At 43.4% G+C, this 21,584-nt stretch overlaps 3 protein-coding genes across 3 annotated transcripts in view; 1 reads left to right on the forward strand and 2 right to left on the reverse strand.

The window, feature by feature from the left end:
• Positions 1 to 2,344, forward strand: part of REV3L (REV3 like, DNA directed polymerase zeta catalytic subunit) — a 111,837-nt gene extending 109,493 nt beyond the window's left edge. Inside the window, exon 32 of the mRNA XM_058020326.1 lies at positions 1,221 to 2,344. Within this exon, the coding sequence (XP_057876309.1) occupies positions 1,221 to 1,361 (141 nt within the window). The 3' untranslated portion in view covers positions 1,362 to 2,344. The remainder of the gene's footprint in view (positions 1 to 1,220) is intronic.
• Positions 2,345 to 2,614: 270 nt separating this feature from the next.
• Positions 2,615 to 13,564, reverse strand: MFSD4B (major facilitator superfamily domain containing 4B). The gene is made up of 4 exons (XM_058021261.1): positions 13,148 to 13,564; positions 12,893 to 13,061; positions 10,336 to 10,452; positions 2,615 to 7,842 (listed from the first exon to the last, which is right to left on the reverse strand). The coding sequence occupies exons 1-4, from the start codon at positions 13,562 to 13,564 to the stop codon at positions 6,605 to 6,607; spliced, it is 1,941 nt and encodes a 646-aa protein (XP_057877244.1). The 3' UTR covers positions 2,615 to 6,604.
• A 6,110-nt stretch (positions 13,565 to 19,674) lies between these two features.
• SLC16A10 (solute carrier family 16 member 10) overlaps positions 19,675 to 21,584 on the reverse strand; it is a 61,620-nt gene continuing 59,710 nt past the window's right edge. The window contains exon 6 of the mRNA XM_058020789.1: positions 19,675 to 20,435. Coding sequence (XP_057876772.1) covers positions 20,200 to 20,435 — 236 coding nt within the window. The 3' untranslated portion in view covers positions 19,675 to 20,199. The remainder of the gene's footprint in view (positions 20,436 to 21,584) is intronic.

Genomic DNA, 21,584 nt, shown 5'->3' on the forward strand with positions numbered 1-21,584 from the left:
TTATTTTAAAATGCACTCAAAAATTACATGCTCTAGGTTAAAACCATAGACTTCTCCCCTCAACACAAACCGAACTTAGGGGTTGTCTCAAGTACCATTTAATTTGATCCCTTGCATTTAAACCAGCCACAGCCTCTTTCAGAAGAGCTAGGATAGATGAAGTTCTGAGTTTACAAACCTGGAACCAGCTGTTAAAATCCTGTTCCTTCTGGTCACAGGACTGGTATCCTCTGAGGTGCCACCTGTGGGACTGGGCCAGGAGGGGCTGCCCCTCTCCAGCTATGGTCAGTCTGCAGGGATTTGGTGCTGATGTAGGCCTGGCATCACCAGGGAAGGTGGAAAGAGGGAAAAGAACTAGTTTTAAAGGCAAAGGGATACAATTTGGGTTTGTTGATCAGGCTATGCAAGTGATAGAATAAACTGTAACATTTTAATGTTACAAAAGACAGGTGTGGTTGGAAGCAACTTTCTAAGGTTTTAGAAAAACTGTTGCAGGTGCAAATGCTGCAAAGGTTAAAAATAACACCAAAGCAGGGGCCTTTTGTTTCCTGAAGGTGTCTACCTTTGGAAAAACTGCTGCTATTTTATTCCATCAGGTATCTCACATTAAAAGTACTTTCAAGCAGCACTAACAAGTAATTCCTTGATCAAGAAGAGCAGTGCAACTACTGTGGCCTGTGTATTTTGGTGTTGGGATTGATTGACTCTAACTAGGTAAAACTAATTAAAGCTTATCCTGAAATGAGTAATTTATTTAAAGTCCCTTTTCTCTGCAGAGAATAACTGCCGGACAAGAGTTCTTTCTTTTTTCACTATGAGACTTTCATAGAGAGTAAGTTTATCACAAATAGAACACACTGCCCTGCTTAAACCCAGTCAACTTATTTACCTTGTTTTTTCAAGTGCCACCACATGCACAAGCAGGACTTAATTAGCAGGATTGAAGCCCAAGCTGTGGAGTTGTGCTGTTGCTCCTTGCCCAGTTCAGTGGGTGATGCTGCCAGCCCCCCCCCAGCAGCCAAATGAGCTGTCTGGGCAGCAGCCCAAGAGGCTGAGGCAGAGAAGGGAGCAGCTGTGGGGCCCTCCCTGCTGGGGAGCAGCTCTGTGCAGAGGGCTGTGCCTGTTCTGCTGATGCAGGCTTGAGGATTTAGTAGTCCCTAGTGGTTTGTGCCTCGCTTGTGTTGTTTAAAATAATTTCTGCTTTTTCTTATGTGATACAGATATGCAAGAACTGCACGGGCTGCTTCGACCGGCACATCCAGTGTGTCTCCCTCAACTGCCCCGTGCTTTTCAAGCTCTCCAGAGTGAGCAGAGAACTGTCAAAGGCACCCTATCTCCGCCAGCTGCTTGACCAGTTTTAAATGATCTGTGTTACAGGATTCCAGGTGCTATTTTGTTTTTCCTTCAGTGTTTACCACACTAAGACTATTGTGCATGGTGCTTTTTCAATTCTCACCTAGTCCAGGATTTCCATTTTAACTGTTGGGTTTATTGTCTGAAGAATAATGAACGCTTACCATAACTAAATTGAAAAAAAAAACCCAACCCATTTGTTGATCTATGAATAGCTCACTTTTTAAGATGTAAAAATTTCTTCTTCCTTTCATGTTTCTAACATACTGTTTTATAATGCTGATGTTGAAATAGCTCTGTGTAACATCTTGTAAATCCATTTCAAAGTAGAAGTCAAGTTTACTTCCTGGAGGAAGGAGCACTGAAAACCTCTTGAAATGATAAAACCATTCGTGTGTGTTCTTGAACTGTCAGTATCAAGACGTGTTACTTATATATTCTCCATTCACTTTATAATTTTGTCTGCGAAATATTTTGTAAATACACTTTTTTACTTTTCAAACAACTGAGTAAAATAATGTGCAATGACTTTTATACAGATAATTTTAAAGTTGGTTGGTATATCTCCTCCTAAGTTTTGCTTGATTCCAAGTAGATTGTTATTTTGATCAGACTGTGCAAGCAGTAGTACCATGTGTAGCATTTTGAAACATTATTTTCTAAAAATTGCTGTCTTGCTTTAGCTATTAATGGGGCATTGTGAGGAACTGTGCAAAGACATTTTTGTTACAAACCTGTGGGACTGTTGCAATACTTTAAATATAAAATTTTATTCCATTTTTGCTTGTTTTGTATAGACATTTCTATTGCTTCTAAATATGCTTAAAATATTTTCTTTCCTTACGTACTGTACAGTTAAATCTTATTTGCCACCATCTTGACAAAATGTGTATTTAGAATATTTGTATAACTGTATAAAATGGAAAAGGAATTATGTGGTCAGTGCATTGTTTTCTAAACTGGAAATCATTTTGTTTTAGAAGTTAATAATGGAAACCATATTAAAGTTGAATAAAATGATATGGTAAAAAATTGTACAGGTTTTTTTTAATATTTACCCTCAATTTGTTTCCTTCTCTGGCACACACAATAGCGTAAAAACAAGACTGCTCAAATCAAAGTTAAGAATCCATCTTAAACTTCGGGATCTAAAATATCAGTAGGAGTTCTTAGAGGCCTTCCCCAAACCAGAAGAGAAACATTTCCAGTTTTCCATTAGTCAGACAAAGACCAAGTTTTAAATTTAAAAGTCTAGAGAAGATTTGAAAAATAGAAGAAAACTTTATTTACATCGAGGAACCTGAGTGCCTTCTCCAGTTAAGAATTTATTACAGTCAAGACACCAGTCAGTCTATTAAATGTCACATTACACAGTACAATGTAAAACCCACACCAAGCAGAATAAAAACTATTACATATACAATAGAAAATCTACAGATTGCAATGCACTTGTATGCAAAGTAACTCTAAAAAAACAAAACATCAAGGCAGAAAACTTTGCCTGGTCGTGCATTCACGCATTGGTCAAGTACAGAATAAAAGTGCAAATGCCAGGAGTGAGTGCTTGTAGTACACTCCAGCACTTGGCAGTGCCTCAGGATAAATAAAGTATTAAATGACACTTAGCTGCAAGAGGTTACCTTTCACACTGGAGCACAGCACTCATCTTCAAACTATTCCTGGGTTCGTGGACAAAAATAGGATTCTTATCAAATTCAGGTATCTAATTCATGGATTAAAGCTCTTGTCCTCAACAGAGGGATGGCTTTTCAAGCATAAGCAGGGCAGTAGTAATGTAATACAGTTACTTCAAGTAATTTCAACCCCCAACATGCAAGTATTTGAGCTTTCTGGAGGACCTGTAACTTAAAATAGATCTGCATTGTAAATAGATCCTCACTTCAGCTGTAGATACCAGGAAGCAATTTACTGTGAAAGGAAATTTAAACATGAGAAAACCAATATTCATTGTCTGATAACCAGTCTTGAGGAACGCCAAAATCCAAGAGCAGGGAGCTAAGCCTTGGCCATCGAGGGTGCCTAGAATTGGTATGAGCTGGACTCATCCTTGGAAATGTCCTAGATCTTGTTTTAAACTTAAATTGCTTCAAGCATTTTATTTTCAGTCAAGGGCAGCCCCTGGTGTTAAAAGCAGGCTGGTTAGGGGATAAGGACAAGACTTTCTGTCTGTCTAGCCAGTTCAAGTTTAAGACCAGAACTAAGACACTGAAGGCTCCAAGTCCTCATTAAGATGACTCTAAATTTAGGCAGGTCTCCACACGTCAGTGGAAAGTGATTCCACATAGATAATTCTTCAGCTTCCACTGTCTTACAGCCACTGCTTTTTGGATCCTTTACTTGAGGGAAAAGGCTGCTCTTACCTTGGCATTCCTGCCTGTTGCTCCATTCCTACTACACAGACCTCTTGCTTTTTAAAGAGGAAATGGGGATGAATTGAAGTTACTCTCACAGGAATTAATACATGCAGGAAAAAAAAGAAAATCTTTGTTTTGTGCAATATTTTTACATTTGCTGGGACGACGCTGGTCAGAAACACAAATAAGTGTCTGTATATGTGCAGTAGATCAGCTTCTAAGAGATTACAGCATATTGCCCAATGCAGCTTTGATTTCATGTTCTGGGGTTTTTTAGTACTTGATTATGCAAACGATATAAAATATCCATGTAAAGTATCCCAGAGAACAGTCTTACGTGTAGGACATTCCAATCTGGAATTTCATCAAAACTTAGCATAGAAATTGGGGGAGTTTAGAATAATTTTCCTGGTTGCTCAGTATCTTTCTTTAAGTAACTTTCTTCTGGCACCATGATCTCAGGTATGGGGAAACATTTTTATAGCAATGTCAACACGGGGATGGCAGGTCCAGCAAGGAGCTGCCATAGAACAGTTTCTGTATCTTTCATTCTGTATCTTTCATTTTCACTGTATCTTTCAACAGTTTCTGTATCTTTCATTGTGTGCCGGTGTCCTGCACCTTCTCCCTGCCCCTGCACCAGTGAGATTTCTCCTCACCATCAGCTGACACCCCCTACCTCCCACACACAGAACAGCGTGCAGGAGGGAAAATGGGAAGAGGAAAAACAGTGAAATGCAGGCTCCAGGCGCCCCCGTTCCATTCCCTCTGCCTACCACACTGTTTGCTTCCATGTCACACCAGAGGAGCACTCAGGGCCACACAGACTCACTCATGTCACCTGTGCCCGGGGCTGGGGCTGGCATTGACCATCCCTGGAAGCAGACAGAACCCTCGTGGCTCAGGTGAAACCAGGCTGCATTCTAAAGCGCAGGTCCATGCATTGCACTGGAAAAAGATGCCACAGAAGGAATCCATCAAAACCACAGTGGCATTTAAGTGCCAGCAGCAGAAAGAGAGGGAGGCTCTGCAACATGGCAAGCTATTAACAAAAAAACTTTCACTGCAAGTTGATTCTGGCTTCTTATTAACTTCTCAGAAGAAAAAAAAAATAATGCCATTCAAGCCTAGGTTGCATAGTTGAAGGACAAGAGAGGGAACAAAACCAGACCTGGAAATCCAGGAACATCTGACATTCTGTGCTGTTACACCTGGAGACCTTTTGTTACTAAATGAAACCTCTTAGCAAGAAACATACTAACAACAGCGCGAAGTTAAAAACCCCTAACAAAGCACATTCTTATCATATAGACTTAAAAAAATACTGAACTGATTTGGAGCTCCAAGCTGACAAATGACAAGATTACTGTTCAGAGACAGATTTTGCATTTACTGTTACTTTTTTCCTCTTACTGGGAGAGCTCTCTGGCATGGCTGCACCTGCCCAGGGTTTCCTGCTCAGCAGCAATGAACCTTCACATACAAACCACTGCTTCTCCACTAGGGAGAATCCATCTCCATGTCACCCCCCAAAGAAAAAACCCAAATGTCACCAAGCCAGATGGCCGGGGCAAGTAGTCATTCTGGAAAGGATTGTCTCATTGATAATTCCCTCTCCTCAAATCTCCATTGTAACATTACTCTGGTAAGTCTTGGGACAGGAAACCAGAGAAGTTGTGATAACCTTTCACAACTGGCTTTAAAATACCATATATTAAGCAATCTCTTTTACCTGAAGGGAGTCAGCAAGAAAGGTGGAGTGGGACTTTTTACAAGAGCATGTAGGATAGAACAAGGGGGAATGGCTTCAAACTGAAAGTAGGTTTAGATTAGAAATCAGGGGAAAAAAATCTTTCCTGTGAGGGTGGTGAGGCACTGAAACAGGTTGCCCTGAGAAATTGTGGATGCTCCAGCCCTGGAAGTTTTCAAGGCCAGTCTGGATAGAGTTCTGAGCAACCTGTTCCAGTGGAAGGTGTCCCTGCCATGGCAGCAGGTTGGAACTGGATGATCTTTAAAGGTCCCTTCCAACTCAAACCATTCAAAGATTACATTATAATTTTATCATCTTCTGGGTACATTTTTTTATTTCAGTGATAGTGCCATAATTAAAATCAGAAAGACTTTGGATTATTTAGATTTGTCGCCACGGTTTAGTAGGTTAGAGTTATGCATTTGAGCAGATAAACAGTGGCCCATTTTGTGCCCTTTCTCCTAAACTGCTTTTAAGTGACCCAAAGGCATGGTTTCACTCCTAAGAAATGTACTTTTGGGCATTTCCTAATCTCCACGTGCAAATATGCCACCATTTCCCAGGGGTTTTTTTTGTCTTTGTCTCAGAACCAAAAATTCCTGTAGTTTGCCACAAGTTATTCAATTTACAGCTCCTGGGCATCACCAGAAATTTTAACTGATTTGATCACACACAACTTTCAGACACAGTAGGAACATTCCTCCTTCGCAAGGTAAGAAAGTTCAGCATTACTGGTAACAGATGCCTCTCCTCTCTCATGAAACCATTTTGTGACAAAGCATCTCAGACCTGCACCTTTCACCCACCTTAAAAATCTGAGTAGTCTGAGCAGTCCCCTTCTTTCCCAGTTATTACAGCATCTCTTCCTTGGAGGCATGCCTCATATTTAGAAAACATCTTTTATGTTTTAACAGTTTTGGCATAGCTAAACATTTATCATGTTGCCCCTTTCACATCGCTGAGGACCTTCCCACTCCAAGACATATCCCCACAGGCTGAAAGAGGAGAAAGGACTGGGAAAATGAACATGCTGAGCTCTGCACCACTATGAAAGGGTTCCCGAACCACTTGACAACAGCTACAATTCAATTGCATTTCCATTAATAAAAAAAAGTCAGTTTTGACTCTATTCACTCTTGTCCCAGTTAATACTCCCATTTTGTCTCCCAGGGGAACCATCAGCAACCACTGGAGGATCACCCAAAGCATTGTCCAGATGGGGCTGGACAGCTGGAGAGTCCCCTGGTATCCTGTGGGACGTGTCCCTCAGAGAGTTTTTGAGCTCGTCATTCATTTCTACCACCTCGAAGTCTGCATCATTCCACTCTCTCACGTGCTGCTCCTCCTCCTCCTCATCCTCAGTGAGCCTGGCGTTCGACAGCAGCGTTTTCCGGGTCTCCCTGTCGCTCACTTCCCGCGAGTCGCGCTGCTGGGGCCAGTTGGCCAGTTTGTACATGGCGGGGAAGAGCAGCACCGTCACCATGGAGGTGACAAAGGCCGTGTACATGACGACAGGGACGTGGTGGTACCTGCCTTGCAGGTAGCCCACCGCCACGGGGATGCACATCTCGCCCAGCGCCGCGCCCACCACGAAGAGCGAGGCCGTTTTCCCTTCCACCACCGTGTACTGCTCGATCCAGGCGATGCCGCTGGGGAAGATGGTGGCCATGGACGCTCCGTACACGGCGCTGCCCGCCCACAGCGCGGCCCGCAGGTGGGAGAAGAAGGCCAGGGCCGTGGAGGAGGCGGCCGAGCACACGAGGCTCAGCACGATCATGGTGGCAGGGGACAGGAACGCGGCGCCGAATATCGCCGCGCCTCGGCACACGGCAAACGCGCCCCAGAAGACGGAGTTGAGGGTGGCTGCCTCGCTTTCCTTCATCTCAGCAAAGACCATGGCGTGAGTGTACACATAGGAGCCGTAAGTGACCTCAGCTCCCACGTAGAACAAGAAGAACACAAACAGCAGACTGACGAGGGGCCAGTGGTATTTGGCAAGCTTGTCCTTGTGCGCAGAAGCCTTTGATTTGTCTTTAGCTGACCTGCTCTTTGAAAACAAAACAAAAAAGAAGATGGAAACTAAGAGAATATAGGAACCTATGAAAATATAGGACCACAAAAAGCTCTCGTTGCGATGGTCGTTCAGTGCTGGTGTAGCTGATGCAGCTGATGCTGTTGGCACAGACTTGAGGACAGACTGGTTTGTCTTTTCAGCCCCTGACAGTTCCTCAGATTTGGAACTCCCCAAGTCCATTTGAGCCACCAGAGGAGCCAGAAATGCACCAGCAGCAAAACTGAAGTGCAAAGCCTGCAAGTGTGGCCCAGCCTCTGATCCCCAGGTGTACAGTGCCAGTACATTGCCACCTGCAGATCAGAGAGAAAAACATTCCTTTCAGTCTGAGACTAGATATTGTTTAAAAGAAAATAAAAAACCAACAAAACAAAACAAACCATAACAGATATTGCTAATTCAATGTACAATAATGCCAGGTTTAGCAAACACAATGTGTAAAACAGCAGTTTACTGAAACTCTACCTTAAATCCATGCGATTACTTGAGCTTTAGGAGGATATTCAGAGCAGTCAAAACAAAGAGTCACACAGTGGCTTAATCCAGCAGCAATGGACAGACATAACTGTGCCAGGGGAGGTTTAGATGGGGTGTTGGGAAAAATTTTCTCATGGGAAAAGGTTGTTAAGCATTAGAACAGGCTGCCCAGGAAAGTAGTGCCAAGTCACCATCCCTGGAGGTGTTTGAAAGACATGTGGATGTGGCATTAGGGACATGGTTTAAGGCAGGACTCAGCAGTGCTGGGTTAAGGGTTGGACCTGATGACCTTAAGGGTATTTTCCCACTTAGGGACCCTATGATTCTATGGTTCTAATTACCCTCCTTGACAATTTGCACCATTTTTCAGCCTTTTTTAAAAGGGAAATTTAACTGCTTCTCATTTCTCTAAGTATCAAAAGCAACAATGCCCAATGCTAAGAATCAGAGGAACAAAAACAACATTTAAAATTCATTAAACAACATCCCAGGAAAAATAACAATTCACTTGCTACTGATGGGCTGGGCCCACCACCCCACTGTGTTCAAATGACTTTCCAGAAACAGAAGGGTTTGCATCAGTACTGCTGTAAGCACCAAACTACAACACCATCAGATCAACAATAATGGTAGGAAATGAGATCTCAGAGAGGTGCTTTGAAGTAGACCCTCAGAGGAATGCAGGAAAACAAAACAGTAATCAAATTCCTGTGCTGCAGTACAGCAGCCCTTGTCACTCAGCACTCTTCCAAACCAATTCAGCTTTGCCTTACTGCCTTGCTGTGAGTTTTTTCTGGTACTCCTGCTCAGCATGGGGAGTCTCCCTGGCTCTGAGGTCTGATCCAGGCAATACACCCACTGAAGGTATTTTGACCGTTGGCTGACAAGATTTTCCCATCCAAAGAATTTTTAAACCAAGTGCCACGTATAACAATCTTACCAGAGGCAGCAAATACAGCTCTGCACTCAGTTTATTTAACACAAACCTGTGCTGTGCAAAACCATCTCTTCACCACTGGATCCTGCTCTTTTTACATCTTAGCAGAGCTCCCTCAAACCCCACAGCATTAAGGCAGACACTTGACATGTGCAGCCATCGTTCCTCTTTGTTGCCAACCAGCCAGGCCCTGGCTGGGATGCTTCCAGAGCTGTTTGGATAAGCTGACACGTGAGTCAGCTCTGTCTCAGCAATAACCCTGCCCTGAAGGTGATCAAGCAGCTGCTGTAGTGATTGCTGGTTAGTGAGCCTGCCCAGCTCCTGCAGGAGGGCAGCAGAGCCAGCACAGCTGCTGGGACACGGCTGGAGCGGTGCCAGGAGGGGCTGCCTGCTCTTGCCTCACCACCACGTGCTGCAGCAATGAGAGCACTCTGCTGACGGATGCACTTTTGGGCATTTCCTAATCTCCATGTGCAAGTGTGCCAGCATTTCCCAGGCATCTCTGAGCGTGCCCAAAGCCTCTGCTGTGGCCTTGACTCCTGCTGCAAGCTGCCTGCTAAAGCCTGAGCTGCCCTGTCCGAGCCTGCCCAGGGACTCCTTTGTGGGAGTTCATTTTTCACAGCTCCAGCACCACTGACCTTTCTGACCACACCTGCACTGGCTCTGCAACTTCACCAACACATCTCAGGATCATGGAATCGTTTAGGCTGGAAAAGATCCTCAAGATCATCTTCCTCCAATAATAAGCCTCTGCTAAGACACTGGGTTTGAACAGCTGTCCAGCAAACTGCTGGGTTTGGGGGTTTTTGCCCAGGCCATTTGCAGTATGCACATGCCACAGACTTAGAATCTGGGGACAGAACAAATTTGTATTCCCAGCCACATAAGCATGGCTGGCCAAAGGTGGAAAACAGCCCTTAATTCAGGGAGATGGGCACCATGGTGCTGTGAACTCCCAGCTGCAGGTGGGCAGCTCTGCCAACAGCAGCTGTAAGAAGCTCAAACACCAAGGCTTTGTTCAGGACTAGCTTAGGCACAGCTAATGCTAATGAACCACGTCCTCACCAGCTTCCTGCAAATGAGCAATTTAAAGAAAACATTGCTTAAAGAGCACAGGGCACTTTCTTTATGCCTGTAATGGCCCACTGAAATGCAAATTGATCTTCTCCAGGAACCAGCCCCAAAGGAAGGCCTGTCTCACACACAAACGCTGGAAGCCTAAGGACCAGACTAATCCAAGAGCCACAACCAGGTAAAACATTCCCCTCTTTTCATTCACCATGCATCACAAGAAAAACCAGCAACTGTTTTGGTATGCTTGAAGTTTCCAATTCTTTTGCTGAAAGAATGGTCAGAGCACAGGGTGCCCTACCTGTGTCCAGAATTCCCATGGAACCTCCAATAACTGACATCAAGATGGTCAATAGCAGGGACTGGTTACACCAGGGTATCACATAAAGACCAGCTGCTGTTCCAAGCATGGAGAAGGCTGCAAAGGTTAAAAAACAAAACAACACTCTCATACTACAGCTTCCATTTAAATAACACAGAAGAAGAAGAAATACAAATAAATTCATGGTTTTCTTAAAGTTACAGATAATCCTAATAAGGGATGCAATGTAAATACCTCAATCCACGGTGAGCAGCAGCAGCTAGAAAGTTGAACAGATAATTTTTTAGTTGGGAAAAAAAAGGAATTTCATCAAAACTTGCATGTAAAACTTCTCTAGCTAAAGCAAAGAGAGGAGTAGCTCCTGCTGGGACACTAAAAAGTCTTCTGCAAACTTCTGATTTAGAAAGTGACTTCAGTGTGAAACCAGTACACCATGGGTTTGAGCAGTGTCAAGCCTGTCCTCTGAGAACTGCATAACATTTAATTTGGCTCCATTTCTAAAAGAACCCAAATAACTAAACTCTTAAAAATGCTATAAGTAATTGCACCTCGTCCACCAAGTGATCTTCATATAAAGATACTGACTTTTATTTCTATTTTGTTCTCACATGAGGGATGTATTCCAAGGGATTTCTGGGGTTTTAGACAGAACTACAACATTGTTCATAACAAATTTTGCAGCAGTTCATTACCTGCATTCATTTCGCCATTATTGGCTACACTTACAACATGCCATTTCAGAAAATATTTTTAGCAGATGGAAATTGCTTTTATTACCATTTGGGAGGAAGTTCAGTAGTTCAATTCTATGCTTATAATTGCCTCCATAATAAAGCAACCTGCAATTAATATCTTGAACAGAAAATATTAGGTTATTAGAAAGCTTGTACCAGTTCAACTATTTCTATTCTTTTTAAAATCAATCCATGATCATAGATGCAGCAGATACTTGAAACATCAATGGAGCCCGATGTATTTAAGAATTTAGGTTGATTCCAAAAAAAAACCAACCAGCAACAATGTCCAGAACCCTAGAGACCTAGCAAGATACTTGGAATACATGCCTCAAAACATTTTTGAAGGTGGTGTGCATGCTGAGCTGCATGAAGCAAACACCAGAGATAGGGAATACTAAGTGCAGCTCCTCAGGTGCCACGCTCAAACCTGAAAGTAACTTCCCAGCAAGGGCTCTGTTGTCCACTTCAGCTCTATGCCTGATAATCAGCGCTTAAAAATTTCCTTGACAAACACCGGTGATGTTTTCGATTTTTCCTCCACATAGAGTTTTTCTCTGTAGCAGAGTTCCAGCAGTTGAAAGTTGGGAGGCAAAACTACACAAGCCAAAATCTCTTACAGGCAGCCCTCAGATGATAAAAATGAGACAAGGTTCAGTAGTTCAGATTGTGGTTCTGCCATAAGCACTGCCAAACTGGAAAGGATTAGGAGATCCATCATTTCCCGCGCATTGTTAACAGACAGCTATCCTCAGGGAAAGAAGGAAATACTAAACTATTTCAAGTTAACCTGGGTTTCTACAGGTGTCTGCACTGATTCCATTACAGGAGGCAAAGTCTGGGTTGGTCAGGTGCACAAGGGGGAGGTTAAAGGAAACCCACCCCACAACTGCAAACACTAGCAGTGGGAAAAGGGAATCTTATCTGAACTGACCATGTGATTACAGCATGCTCCTTATGGGAGGCACAGTTCCTTGAAGGGGAGAAGGAGAAGAGTGAGCCCTGGTACACATTTTAATCCCTAATTTTGAGCACAAAGGCACTTGAAAGAAAAAAAGACAGGGCTTCCACTATTTTTGGTGTGGGAATGAGACGCAACTCTAAAAGGAGCCCCTCCTTTCTGGATGCTGAGTGTGGCTCCTGCATCCCTGCTGGCTGAGCAGCCTCAGGGATCTGCCTGCACAAAACCGGTCCTGTGCTCCTACAGCAGCACGTTCCCACACGTCCAGACAACTGTTACAGTCGTCAGCTGTGGTACCCACAGTTTAAATGTTTCCACCATTATAAACAGTAATTAATGTTTCCCACTGTAAATCAGTTAAAACTTGGCTACAGCCCTCCATCAAGGGCCACAGGCCTTCGTCCATGGCACGAAGCCGATGGTGACTGATGAGTGTTGAGGAAAGAGGAAGCTCCCCCGCAGAGCTGCGGGAGGTGTCAGCTGCACACTCGGCAGCCCGGACACCGCTTCCTGTCCCACGCCTTGGACGGTGGCGCTGCAGGAGCCCGGTGTGTTCCAAGAGCACCCACCCTGTGCACATTACTTGATGCAAACTAAAAAAAGCCCAGCTGTTCTTTTCAGAGCGAGCCACTGGTCGATCCCTGCACATTTTGTCCGTTCGATCCCAGTTCCCGCTCGGCCGTGCCCGGCGGGCCCGGGCTCTGGCAGCGCTGCAGGCAGGGCCACATGGCGACAGCCGCGGGCATCTGGGGACAGCCCCACGTCCCACGGACCCTGCCGCTCCCGGGGCTGCAGCAGAAGCTGCCCCGCACGGTGTCCGGGAGGGCGAGGCCGCACTCACCGAGCAGCAGAGTGGCATTCATGCAGTCGAGGAGCACCCCGCCGACCACCGACCCGCCCAGGGAGCCCAAGGACCGGCCCACGAAGATGTAGTAGATGTCGCTGACGTTCTTGCCGACATTGGCGGCCAGGGTGGGGAAGGTGGGACCCAGCACGGCGATGCTCATCCCCTGCAGGGGAGAGTGCGGGGTCACCTCGGGAGGGTCCGCAGCGCCCCCGCAGCGCCGGGGCCGCCCTCGCTCACTCATTCACTCACCAGCCCCAGGAAGGAGGCGCAGAGCGTCCCGGAGATGCACCAGCGCAGCGCGGCCCCGTCCGGGCAGCGCCCGCAGCGCCACCCGCCCCCGGCCGCCCCCGCCGCCGCCTCCGCCGCCTCCGGCTCGTTCTCGGTCTCCTCCGCCTCGATGAAGGGGACGCGCAGCTCCCGGTCGGCCTCGGCCATGGCTCCGGCCGCCGGCTCCGAGGGCCGCTCCGGGCCCGAGGAGAGCGGCCCCGGCGGCTCCGCCCCGCGCACGGCGCCGGGAGGAGCGGGAGGAGGAGCGGGAGGCGCGGGAGGAGCAGCGGGAGCAGCGGCGGGATCGGAGCCGGGATCGGAGCCGGGGGGCGGCAGCGCCGCGTCCTCCTCCGCCGGGGGCTCCTCCGGGGAGCAGGGCTCGGCGCTGGGGAGCGACATCGCCGGGGCAGCTGACACTCCGCACCGCTGGAAGTTTGTGCCACGGTGCCCGAGGAAGTGCCCTTATAAACCAGCATTTATTTTTAATCTGTGTTATCACTCAAACTGCACTCGACCTTTCAATCAACCGATCATAAACGGTCTTTGCCTTCCACAAGGATCGTATTATGGCACGGCGATAAAGCTTCTCAAGAGAGAGAAAGCTGTCGAGTCTGCTAAGCACATAAGCTATTAACACATGCCTGGTATTTAAAGTTTTCAGCATTAAAACTACATGAATTCCTACCGCTCACGTGGAGCAGCTCACCGACTGTGCCACAGGTCTCAGTGCGCGCTCCCTGCCTGGCACGGAGCTGCTGCTCCCTCCAAGAAGGGCTCCGAGTTTCACCGCACTTGGTAAGTTTAAGTGTCACAAGCAAACAAACAACTCGGGAGAGAATTCCAAACTGCACTGCTTTGTTTTGCGAGGTGTCCCTAACAAGTAGATTCACGGACATGGCAGCGCATGGACAGTGATGAGCAACCCATTCCCGTTTCTCCCGGCACTGGCAAGCATGTTGCAAGTGCTCGGGATAGCCTGGGTGCATTGAGCCATTAAAAAAAAAAAAAAAGAAAGAGTGGCTGCTTGCTACAAGTAACACTGCCAGATAATACCTAAACCTGATCGATCTCACGTTCTACCTTCGGAGGAGTGCAGAGTCTGCAGAAAACTGCTGAGCTTCTGTTCATACGTAGAGACAGACTGCTCTGCTCAGCAGTAGAGACAATTCCAGATAAAATAATAATTTCAACTATAAAATAACAGTAGTCACACACAACTCAAACCACATTTCTAGATGTTGGTATTTTGCCTGGTTTGAAATGCCTCCCCCAGGCTTCTCCTCACTGTTGTTTTACACACTTACAAAGAGGCTTCGTACATTGAGAGTGTACAAATGGCAACAGCACCCAGGCACTTAAAAAGGTTTTGAGCATCTTTTTCAATTCTTAATTTGAACTGCAAGTAGCCTAGGGAATAACCCCAGGTGAAAAGGGAATATTTCACCCATATCATCAGATGTATTTATTAAAGAAAATAAATATTTGGCTCTACTACAAAGGAAAGGTGAATGAATTTTTGGGACTTACTGAAGCTGTCAATGAGGAAACGTTTCATGAACTGTAAGTCAAGGGAAGGTAAGGACAGTCAAGGTAAGTCAAAGGGAAATTGGTAGCAGGCCAGTAAAGGATTAAAGGTCCCACTGGCAGTCCATGAAGCAAAAATCAGGATTATTTTGAAACACCACTCAAGCTTACTGTACCAGTTTCCCTCCCTCCTTCAATTTTCCTTCTGCCTTTTGTAAATGCAACCGCTTCTGCAAGTTTCCTATTAAGACCCAGAATGGAAAATACAGAATATAAACTTTTCAGAAACAAGCAGCTCAGTAGCTAGCTTAGGTTTTTAAATCATTAGTCTTATAATGGGTTGTCAGTGCAATCAGAATAAAACGGGTTGCACCATATATTAATGTAGAAACAAATGTAATGGGGACATTTCAGTCAGACCACAGTGGCAACAAAAGCTGTAAAGACTTTTATACAAAAAGTCTTCACACTAGAGTCAATAATTATCAGAATACAACAAAATTACATTTCAAAATGGCGAGTTTTACACAAGAATAAGACTAAAAATGATGCATGCAGTAACAAATGGGGCAATTATGAACTACCATCTTTATTCTGAATAATTTGAGGCTGATCACAGTTACTTTAGCACCACAAAAAAACATTAGACATTCATTTCTTACCCTTCTAACAAAGCAGAACTTGAAAGACTGGAGTTAAGGCTAGCAAAACATATATACCCTTTAATATCAAAAACAACATACAAAATATGATGTCTATAAAGATACTTAAACATGTCAGTGTTGTCAATATTAGCAAACATTTTAGTATAAAATCACTCTAATCTTAGCATATGCACTTCCAAAACATCACAGCTGTTGACACAAGTTATGTATAGGCTAGAAGGCATTCTGCACATATGCCAAAGCTTACATGACTAGAAACTCACTGGCTGGCTGGAACTCCACTGGTGCTGTGCTCGTCAACAGGGAGGCAAAGAAAGGCATCACTTCTTCCTCAGCCATCTCACAGTTCAGAACTGCTCCTCCTCTAGTGAGGTGCAGACTGTTCCTGCATGCCCTGCTCAAAACACATTGTATTCATAGATACACACACTCCCCTAATAGCAGGGGGTCCTTTCTGACTTGTGAAACACTTCCAGCTCTCCAGAGGGGAATGTGGGCCCCAGCCCAGGCACTGCCTCTGTGCAAGCAGCAGGGCTGGGAATGCCCGGAGCCAGCACAGGGAGAGCCCGGCCGTGTGTGCTGACCCGAATGGGTGACCTGAAGGATTGTGGCACTGATCCCCAGCCTGACACACACCCTTTGGGGCTGCAAGGAAGCCCCTCCTGTCCCTCTGGCATGTGCCACCCGAGGCAAGGACCTGAGCAGGGCACTTCTGCTTTGCAATGGCCATGTCCCTTTCTGACACCACGAGCCTGTGATCAAAGCGCTCGTCTGGTACCTGTGAGATGGCATCACCTGCTGCCTCCCGCAGGGGTGACGCAACCTCCCACCCCTCCAAAAGCTGCCTGCTCTGCCAGGCTGTGTCTGCTCAAAGGCTTCATCCAGGAAGGCTGGGAAGTACCACCCATTCCCAGTGTGGTGGGCATCAGCCCGACCATCCAGTATCCCTGCAGGGAGGGGGGAATTAAGTGCCCACACACAGTGCATCAAGGGCCAAAGGAGAACAGTGTCACTTGTCTGCCTCATCTGATGCCAAATACACCCTGAAGAAAGGCCACAGAACAGCTACAGCATCTTTGACTCACGGGGGCAATTTTCAGGGACAATAAATTCTCACTGGAAATAAAATTAGAAAAATAATTTAAAGGCTAATGCTGAACAGATGAAGACCTGAATGCAAGAAATTCTAACTACATTATCATTTGAAGTCTGGGTCTGAGATTTGTACGTCTCCAAATGTAGCCAGGACAAATCCATCAATACTTCACTAGTTACACATTGGATCCTGTTGCATAGCTGAGATGTAATTAAGAACCCAAAGGGTTTCCATTATTTCAGACTATTTGCTGAACAGTTTTCTTTAGATTAAAAGGATCTCATACCTACCGAAAAAGTATGAAACCAATAAAACCTTACTCAAAATTAGTATTGGTTTCAAGATCTGGTGTATTAAATGACAGCATCACATATGACTGGAAATTTCACACTGCCATTTCAAATGAACCCGTTTCTACGCATTTTCTTCTGAAGATTTACCCTGATAACATTCAATGAAAAGATGATTACTTTGTTTATAGGATACAAGAACAATGTCTATAGAAAGTACTCTATGAACTGTTCTAAAGAGAGGGATAGATTAGAGTGATTTAAGGGTCTTCTTGAACTAAGCTGCTACTTTAATTTTGGAATCTACCCCCAACCAGATTAAGGCTTGCATTATTTGGGTCATCAAAGTAAGATTTCAGCAGGTTCCCCATGAATAGGTGTTCACACCCAAAAATAAATTGTTACAAAATCTTATTTGCATTTATTCAGTTAAAATAAAATTGAATATTCAGTCCTTTTCTCCACTTCTACAATATTAAGTATTTTTTAAAATAAATTTACAAAATAGTTACTATTTGTGTAGGGTTTTTCATGTTTTAGTTGTTTGGGGATTTATTTGTTGGGTTTTCTTAAAACAGAGTCATCTAACCTCATTTTAAAAACCTCAGGGCATACAGAATCTAGTATCTCTCTCAATAAGTTTCTCAGTGGTTGGTCAGCCTCAGCACAATCTGAACTTGTTTTTCATCTTACCTAGTTTTAGGACATAAATACCTTATGCTTTTGTCCAGAAAAGAGCATGTGCTACTGGACATTTCCCCCACAGATACAAACTAACAGAAAACTTGCCAATAGATTTCTTAAACAGCAATTTACTTTACCTTCTCTGAAGAGCCTTTCCCGTTTTAGCATTGTTGCAAAACAGGCACTGCATCAGAAATGGGTTTGTTATTCCAACATCATTACACCAGCGGAGCTTCCTTCCCCCCAAACTCTGCTTCTCTCTCATCCAACATCCCACTCACCAGGTGGTTCTACCACAGGAATCACTCCTGAACAATTAGTCATTGCACCCTTCTCACAGAGGTCATGATTTCTGCAAGTTTTTTGGATTGTTGGTTTGGGGATTTTTATAAATTTTATGTAAATATGAGAGTTTGGATTTATTTTTTTTAAACAGCATGGCAATATTTGATCCATACTATTGATATACCATTTCCATGTAATTTATAAATCTTTACAACAATTATTTAATATACTCTCCCAGATAATTTAGAGATGCAGAGCAGCAAGTTGGAAAGATGCCATAATTACACCAAGATACCTGGTCACAACCCTTTCAAATTGCACCAGTGATAAAAAAAGCAGCAGCTTTGTTTTTGGTATAAAACTCAGGGCTAAAAAACACATGAAATGCAAGATCCATGATGAACACTAATTTTTCATAACAGGACAACAGGAAATGAGAGTCTTATATCACACTTAGCCAACACCACCTTCTGTGTTGCCCAAATGGAAAATAATACTGAATATCACGTTCTACAGGAACACTCCAGACAAGAGCAGCATTGGCTGTCAGCATCACTTTTCTAATGAAGGCAGTAATTTTAATTAACACTACTATGCATATTTCAATGACATTTTCAGAAGTACTTGCAATGTGCCAAAGCACAAGTCCCAGTGAACCTGAAGGGACCTTGGTTTTCCAGACTGGTTTTCCCCCCCCTCCCCACAACCACCTCCAAGTCCCTCCACATATGTCTCTCTAACATTTTAATATTCAATTCTTTTAGACCTCACTCATGCAAAGTAGGGTTTGAAATTCTGCAATATAAAAAATGCCTGAGCTTTGGTCTACAATAATTACAATGCTTTGCATGATTATATTTAAAGAACTTCTGTTGGTTGCTAGATGTAAACATTAAATGCAATAGTATTGCTGTTTTATATGGGTTTTCTGAGCAATTTACTACAACACTGGAATAAGAAGAATGAAAAAAAAAAAGATTCTAAAGGCTCTCATAAAGAAAAACCCAAACAGTATGCCTCCATGGTTTATGTAAAGAACAGTTACTAATTAAACAAAGTACTTGAATATGCATTTTGCCCAGATCACATTTAGTTTACTCTTTGCTATGACAGTTTTAAAAGAAGCAACAAAAATTATTGGTATCAAATGGACCTGAAATAAAAAATTAAGTATTCCAGTGATTGCTGAAACATATCTATAGATAAGCAGTATGCTTAGAAGTGTTTTATGATAAACTGAAAAGCAGTGTTTTCATCTCAAAGTATTATACTTTCAAACATTTTTCAGAAAAAGAGGTTACTTGCTTGACAAACAGTGCATGATACCTAAGGAGACATAAGCAATGGGGCTAATAGTTTAGGGTGTTAAGAAAGAAATAGGACATGCAAAGGCATTTCTTTATATTTGAAAAAAATATGGAGCCATATAATCTACAGGCAGTTGAGCACAGCTATAAAGACCTGTAATAAACCTGCATGTTCACATAGTGCAAAAATCTTGAATTGCTGAATGTTGTTTTAATAGCTCACGTATATTTCCACATTAAAAACAACGTGGTATTGCACTTAGAATGTATCCTTTAAAGCTGTCTTGGTTTTACGACCAACAAAAAAGAAATCCTAAGAAGTACAACGGAATAATTTGAAATTTAGTCTAATTCAAAATACTGCTCCAAAGAATTAGTCAGTACAGTTTCAAAACTATCCACTACTCTGAGGTTTGCCTGAAAAAAGATTTATAAACATACATCTTAAGGGTATTGCCTTCACCAAATAATAATAATAATAATAATAATAACAATAATAATAGTAACAATAAAAAAAATCTATTATTCAGCAGCTTAACTTCTGAACGTGTTTGCACTTGGAACTTGGTTTGGACACATTCAAAACCTGAGCCCATCAAAAATGCCATCCTTAATGTTCTTTGGGCTACTGTGAAAGGTGAATGCAAACACAAGTGAGTGTTTCAACAGTTGTATAATAATTTAGCTTTCTAATGAAACAATCATTTCAGCAAAAAGATGCATATTTGTGTTCATGATAGAGAATTATAGAAGACTGTAAACAGCATAATAAACTTCAATAAAACAGATCAGTCATAAGAGCTACTACATTATCCAGTATAAACACCCGGGGCATGCCTGCAGAGGATGGATCATAGACATCATTGAAGAACCCTGGGTCAGTGAAGGAAAAACAGCTTTCACATTTCCAGAAATCAGTTCTGATGGATTAGAAAAATATTCTCTTCACACACAGAATCACTACGCACGTACACACTAAAGCTACAAAACTTCAAATACCTTGAAAATGTGGCTTGAAATCAAATTCAAAGACTTGTCAAAAAAGTTCAATGGTATAAAAGATTCTTGTAGCAGTTCTGCAATTTGAGCAATAGTTCAAGACTTCAGTATCTTCAGCCAACAAGTAGAAATCTGGTTTCTGTAGGAGGAGGTCAGGATGGTATAGGGAAAAGAAAAAAAAGCATCAAAAGCCAGAATCCAGTTCTTTGGCTGGCTTTTCTGTCGTGTCCGACACCAAAGTGCTTTCATTTCCCAGCATTTTCTCAGTAGTTTCTCCATCAACAGGTTTTGCTCTCGCTTTCAACTTCTGCCGCTCGTGGACCCAGGGGATGAAGCACAGGATCGCTCCTCCAATGAGGGGAGGGACTCCAGCCAGGTAAAACGCCACGTCGTAGGTGCCAAGCTTGTCCCGCAGCAAACCTGGGAATAGAAAGTGACCACTCATAAATAAAGGGGCCTCAGGAACCTACAGAAAACAGGCCACGGCTCTGGGTTCAGGAACCCAAGAGCTGGCACAGATTATAGCCACTAGAACTGACAACCTGATGGCCAAACAGAGGCGTACATGGAGGTAGAAAGGTTTTCCAGAGTTGACTTGGAACAGAATGAAGAGCTCAGTATGTCACTCCTCAACCAATTAAAAATTGCTTAATTACCATCCACTGAAAACATGCACCATCTTTCCTATGTGAAAGTTGCTCATTTGAGCTTCTCCAGCACCTGTATCTTGCCATGACTTAGAGAAATTCTCCCTCCTTTTGGAAACAGCTACCTTTGATCAATGTGTCCATTCTTCTAATTCTAGACATACTCCATATATTGCATTCCTTGTGGCCTCTTAGTAAGAAGTGTGTTTCCCAATAATTCACTCTAATTGTTCTCTCCAAATTCCTCCCATTAGTCAAATTCTATTTTAGTATTAATAGCTGTGAAAGTAGGAAGCACCAAGTCTGTGCTGTTCTAGCATTAAAATTTTGTCCTTTATAATGCAGCATAGTTCAATTACATCTTATGGAGTATACCTTTCACTCACCAAACCTCAGGGTAAATTACCACCGAAAATCATCAGTGATGAGGAATACACTTCTAGCTATTTCTACCTCCCAAGAACTTCTAAGTTTTTATCTTCAAAACCTGTACTTTGTCAGTCTCCCAACAAAGGATGAATAAAGCCACTTAATATATTAATAATTATAATTTTATATTTATGTGTGTATATATATATATTTCTACTTATGAGGAACAATTAAAGTGACTGGAGCCTTCAGCCTCACAATGGTTTTAACATGAGCAAACTTTGGAATCCAGTTAATTTTCAGATTTTAATTTGGAGGCCCTCTGTAACACATGCAACCAATAGGCTGTCAGTTGTACAAACTGGAAAATGTCAGGTCCTAAATCCAACTGGAAACCCATCTATCTTTCTTTTGAGGAATGTTTTACACGTGCATACAATGAAGAAGACTGAGCAAACTTTGAAGAGTGCAGTAAGTTAACAACTCTCAAGCAGCAGGTAAAATTCCTTTACCTTCTCAAGCACACACAGAGACAACCTCTGATGTCAAAGCT

This window comes from Melospiza georgiana, chromosome 3, assembly GCF_028018845.1.
Source record: "Melospiza georgiana isolate bMelGeo1 chromosome 3, bMelGeo1.pri, whole genome shotgun sequence".
NCBI classification, from domain to species: Eukaryota; Metazoa; Chordata; class Aves; order Passeriformes; family Passerellidae; genus Melospiza; species Melospiza georgiana.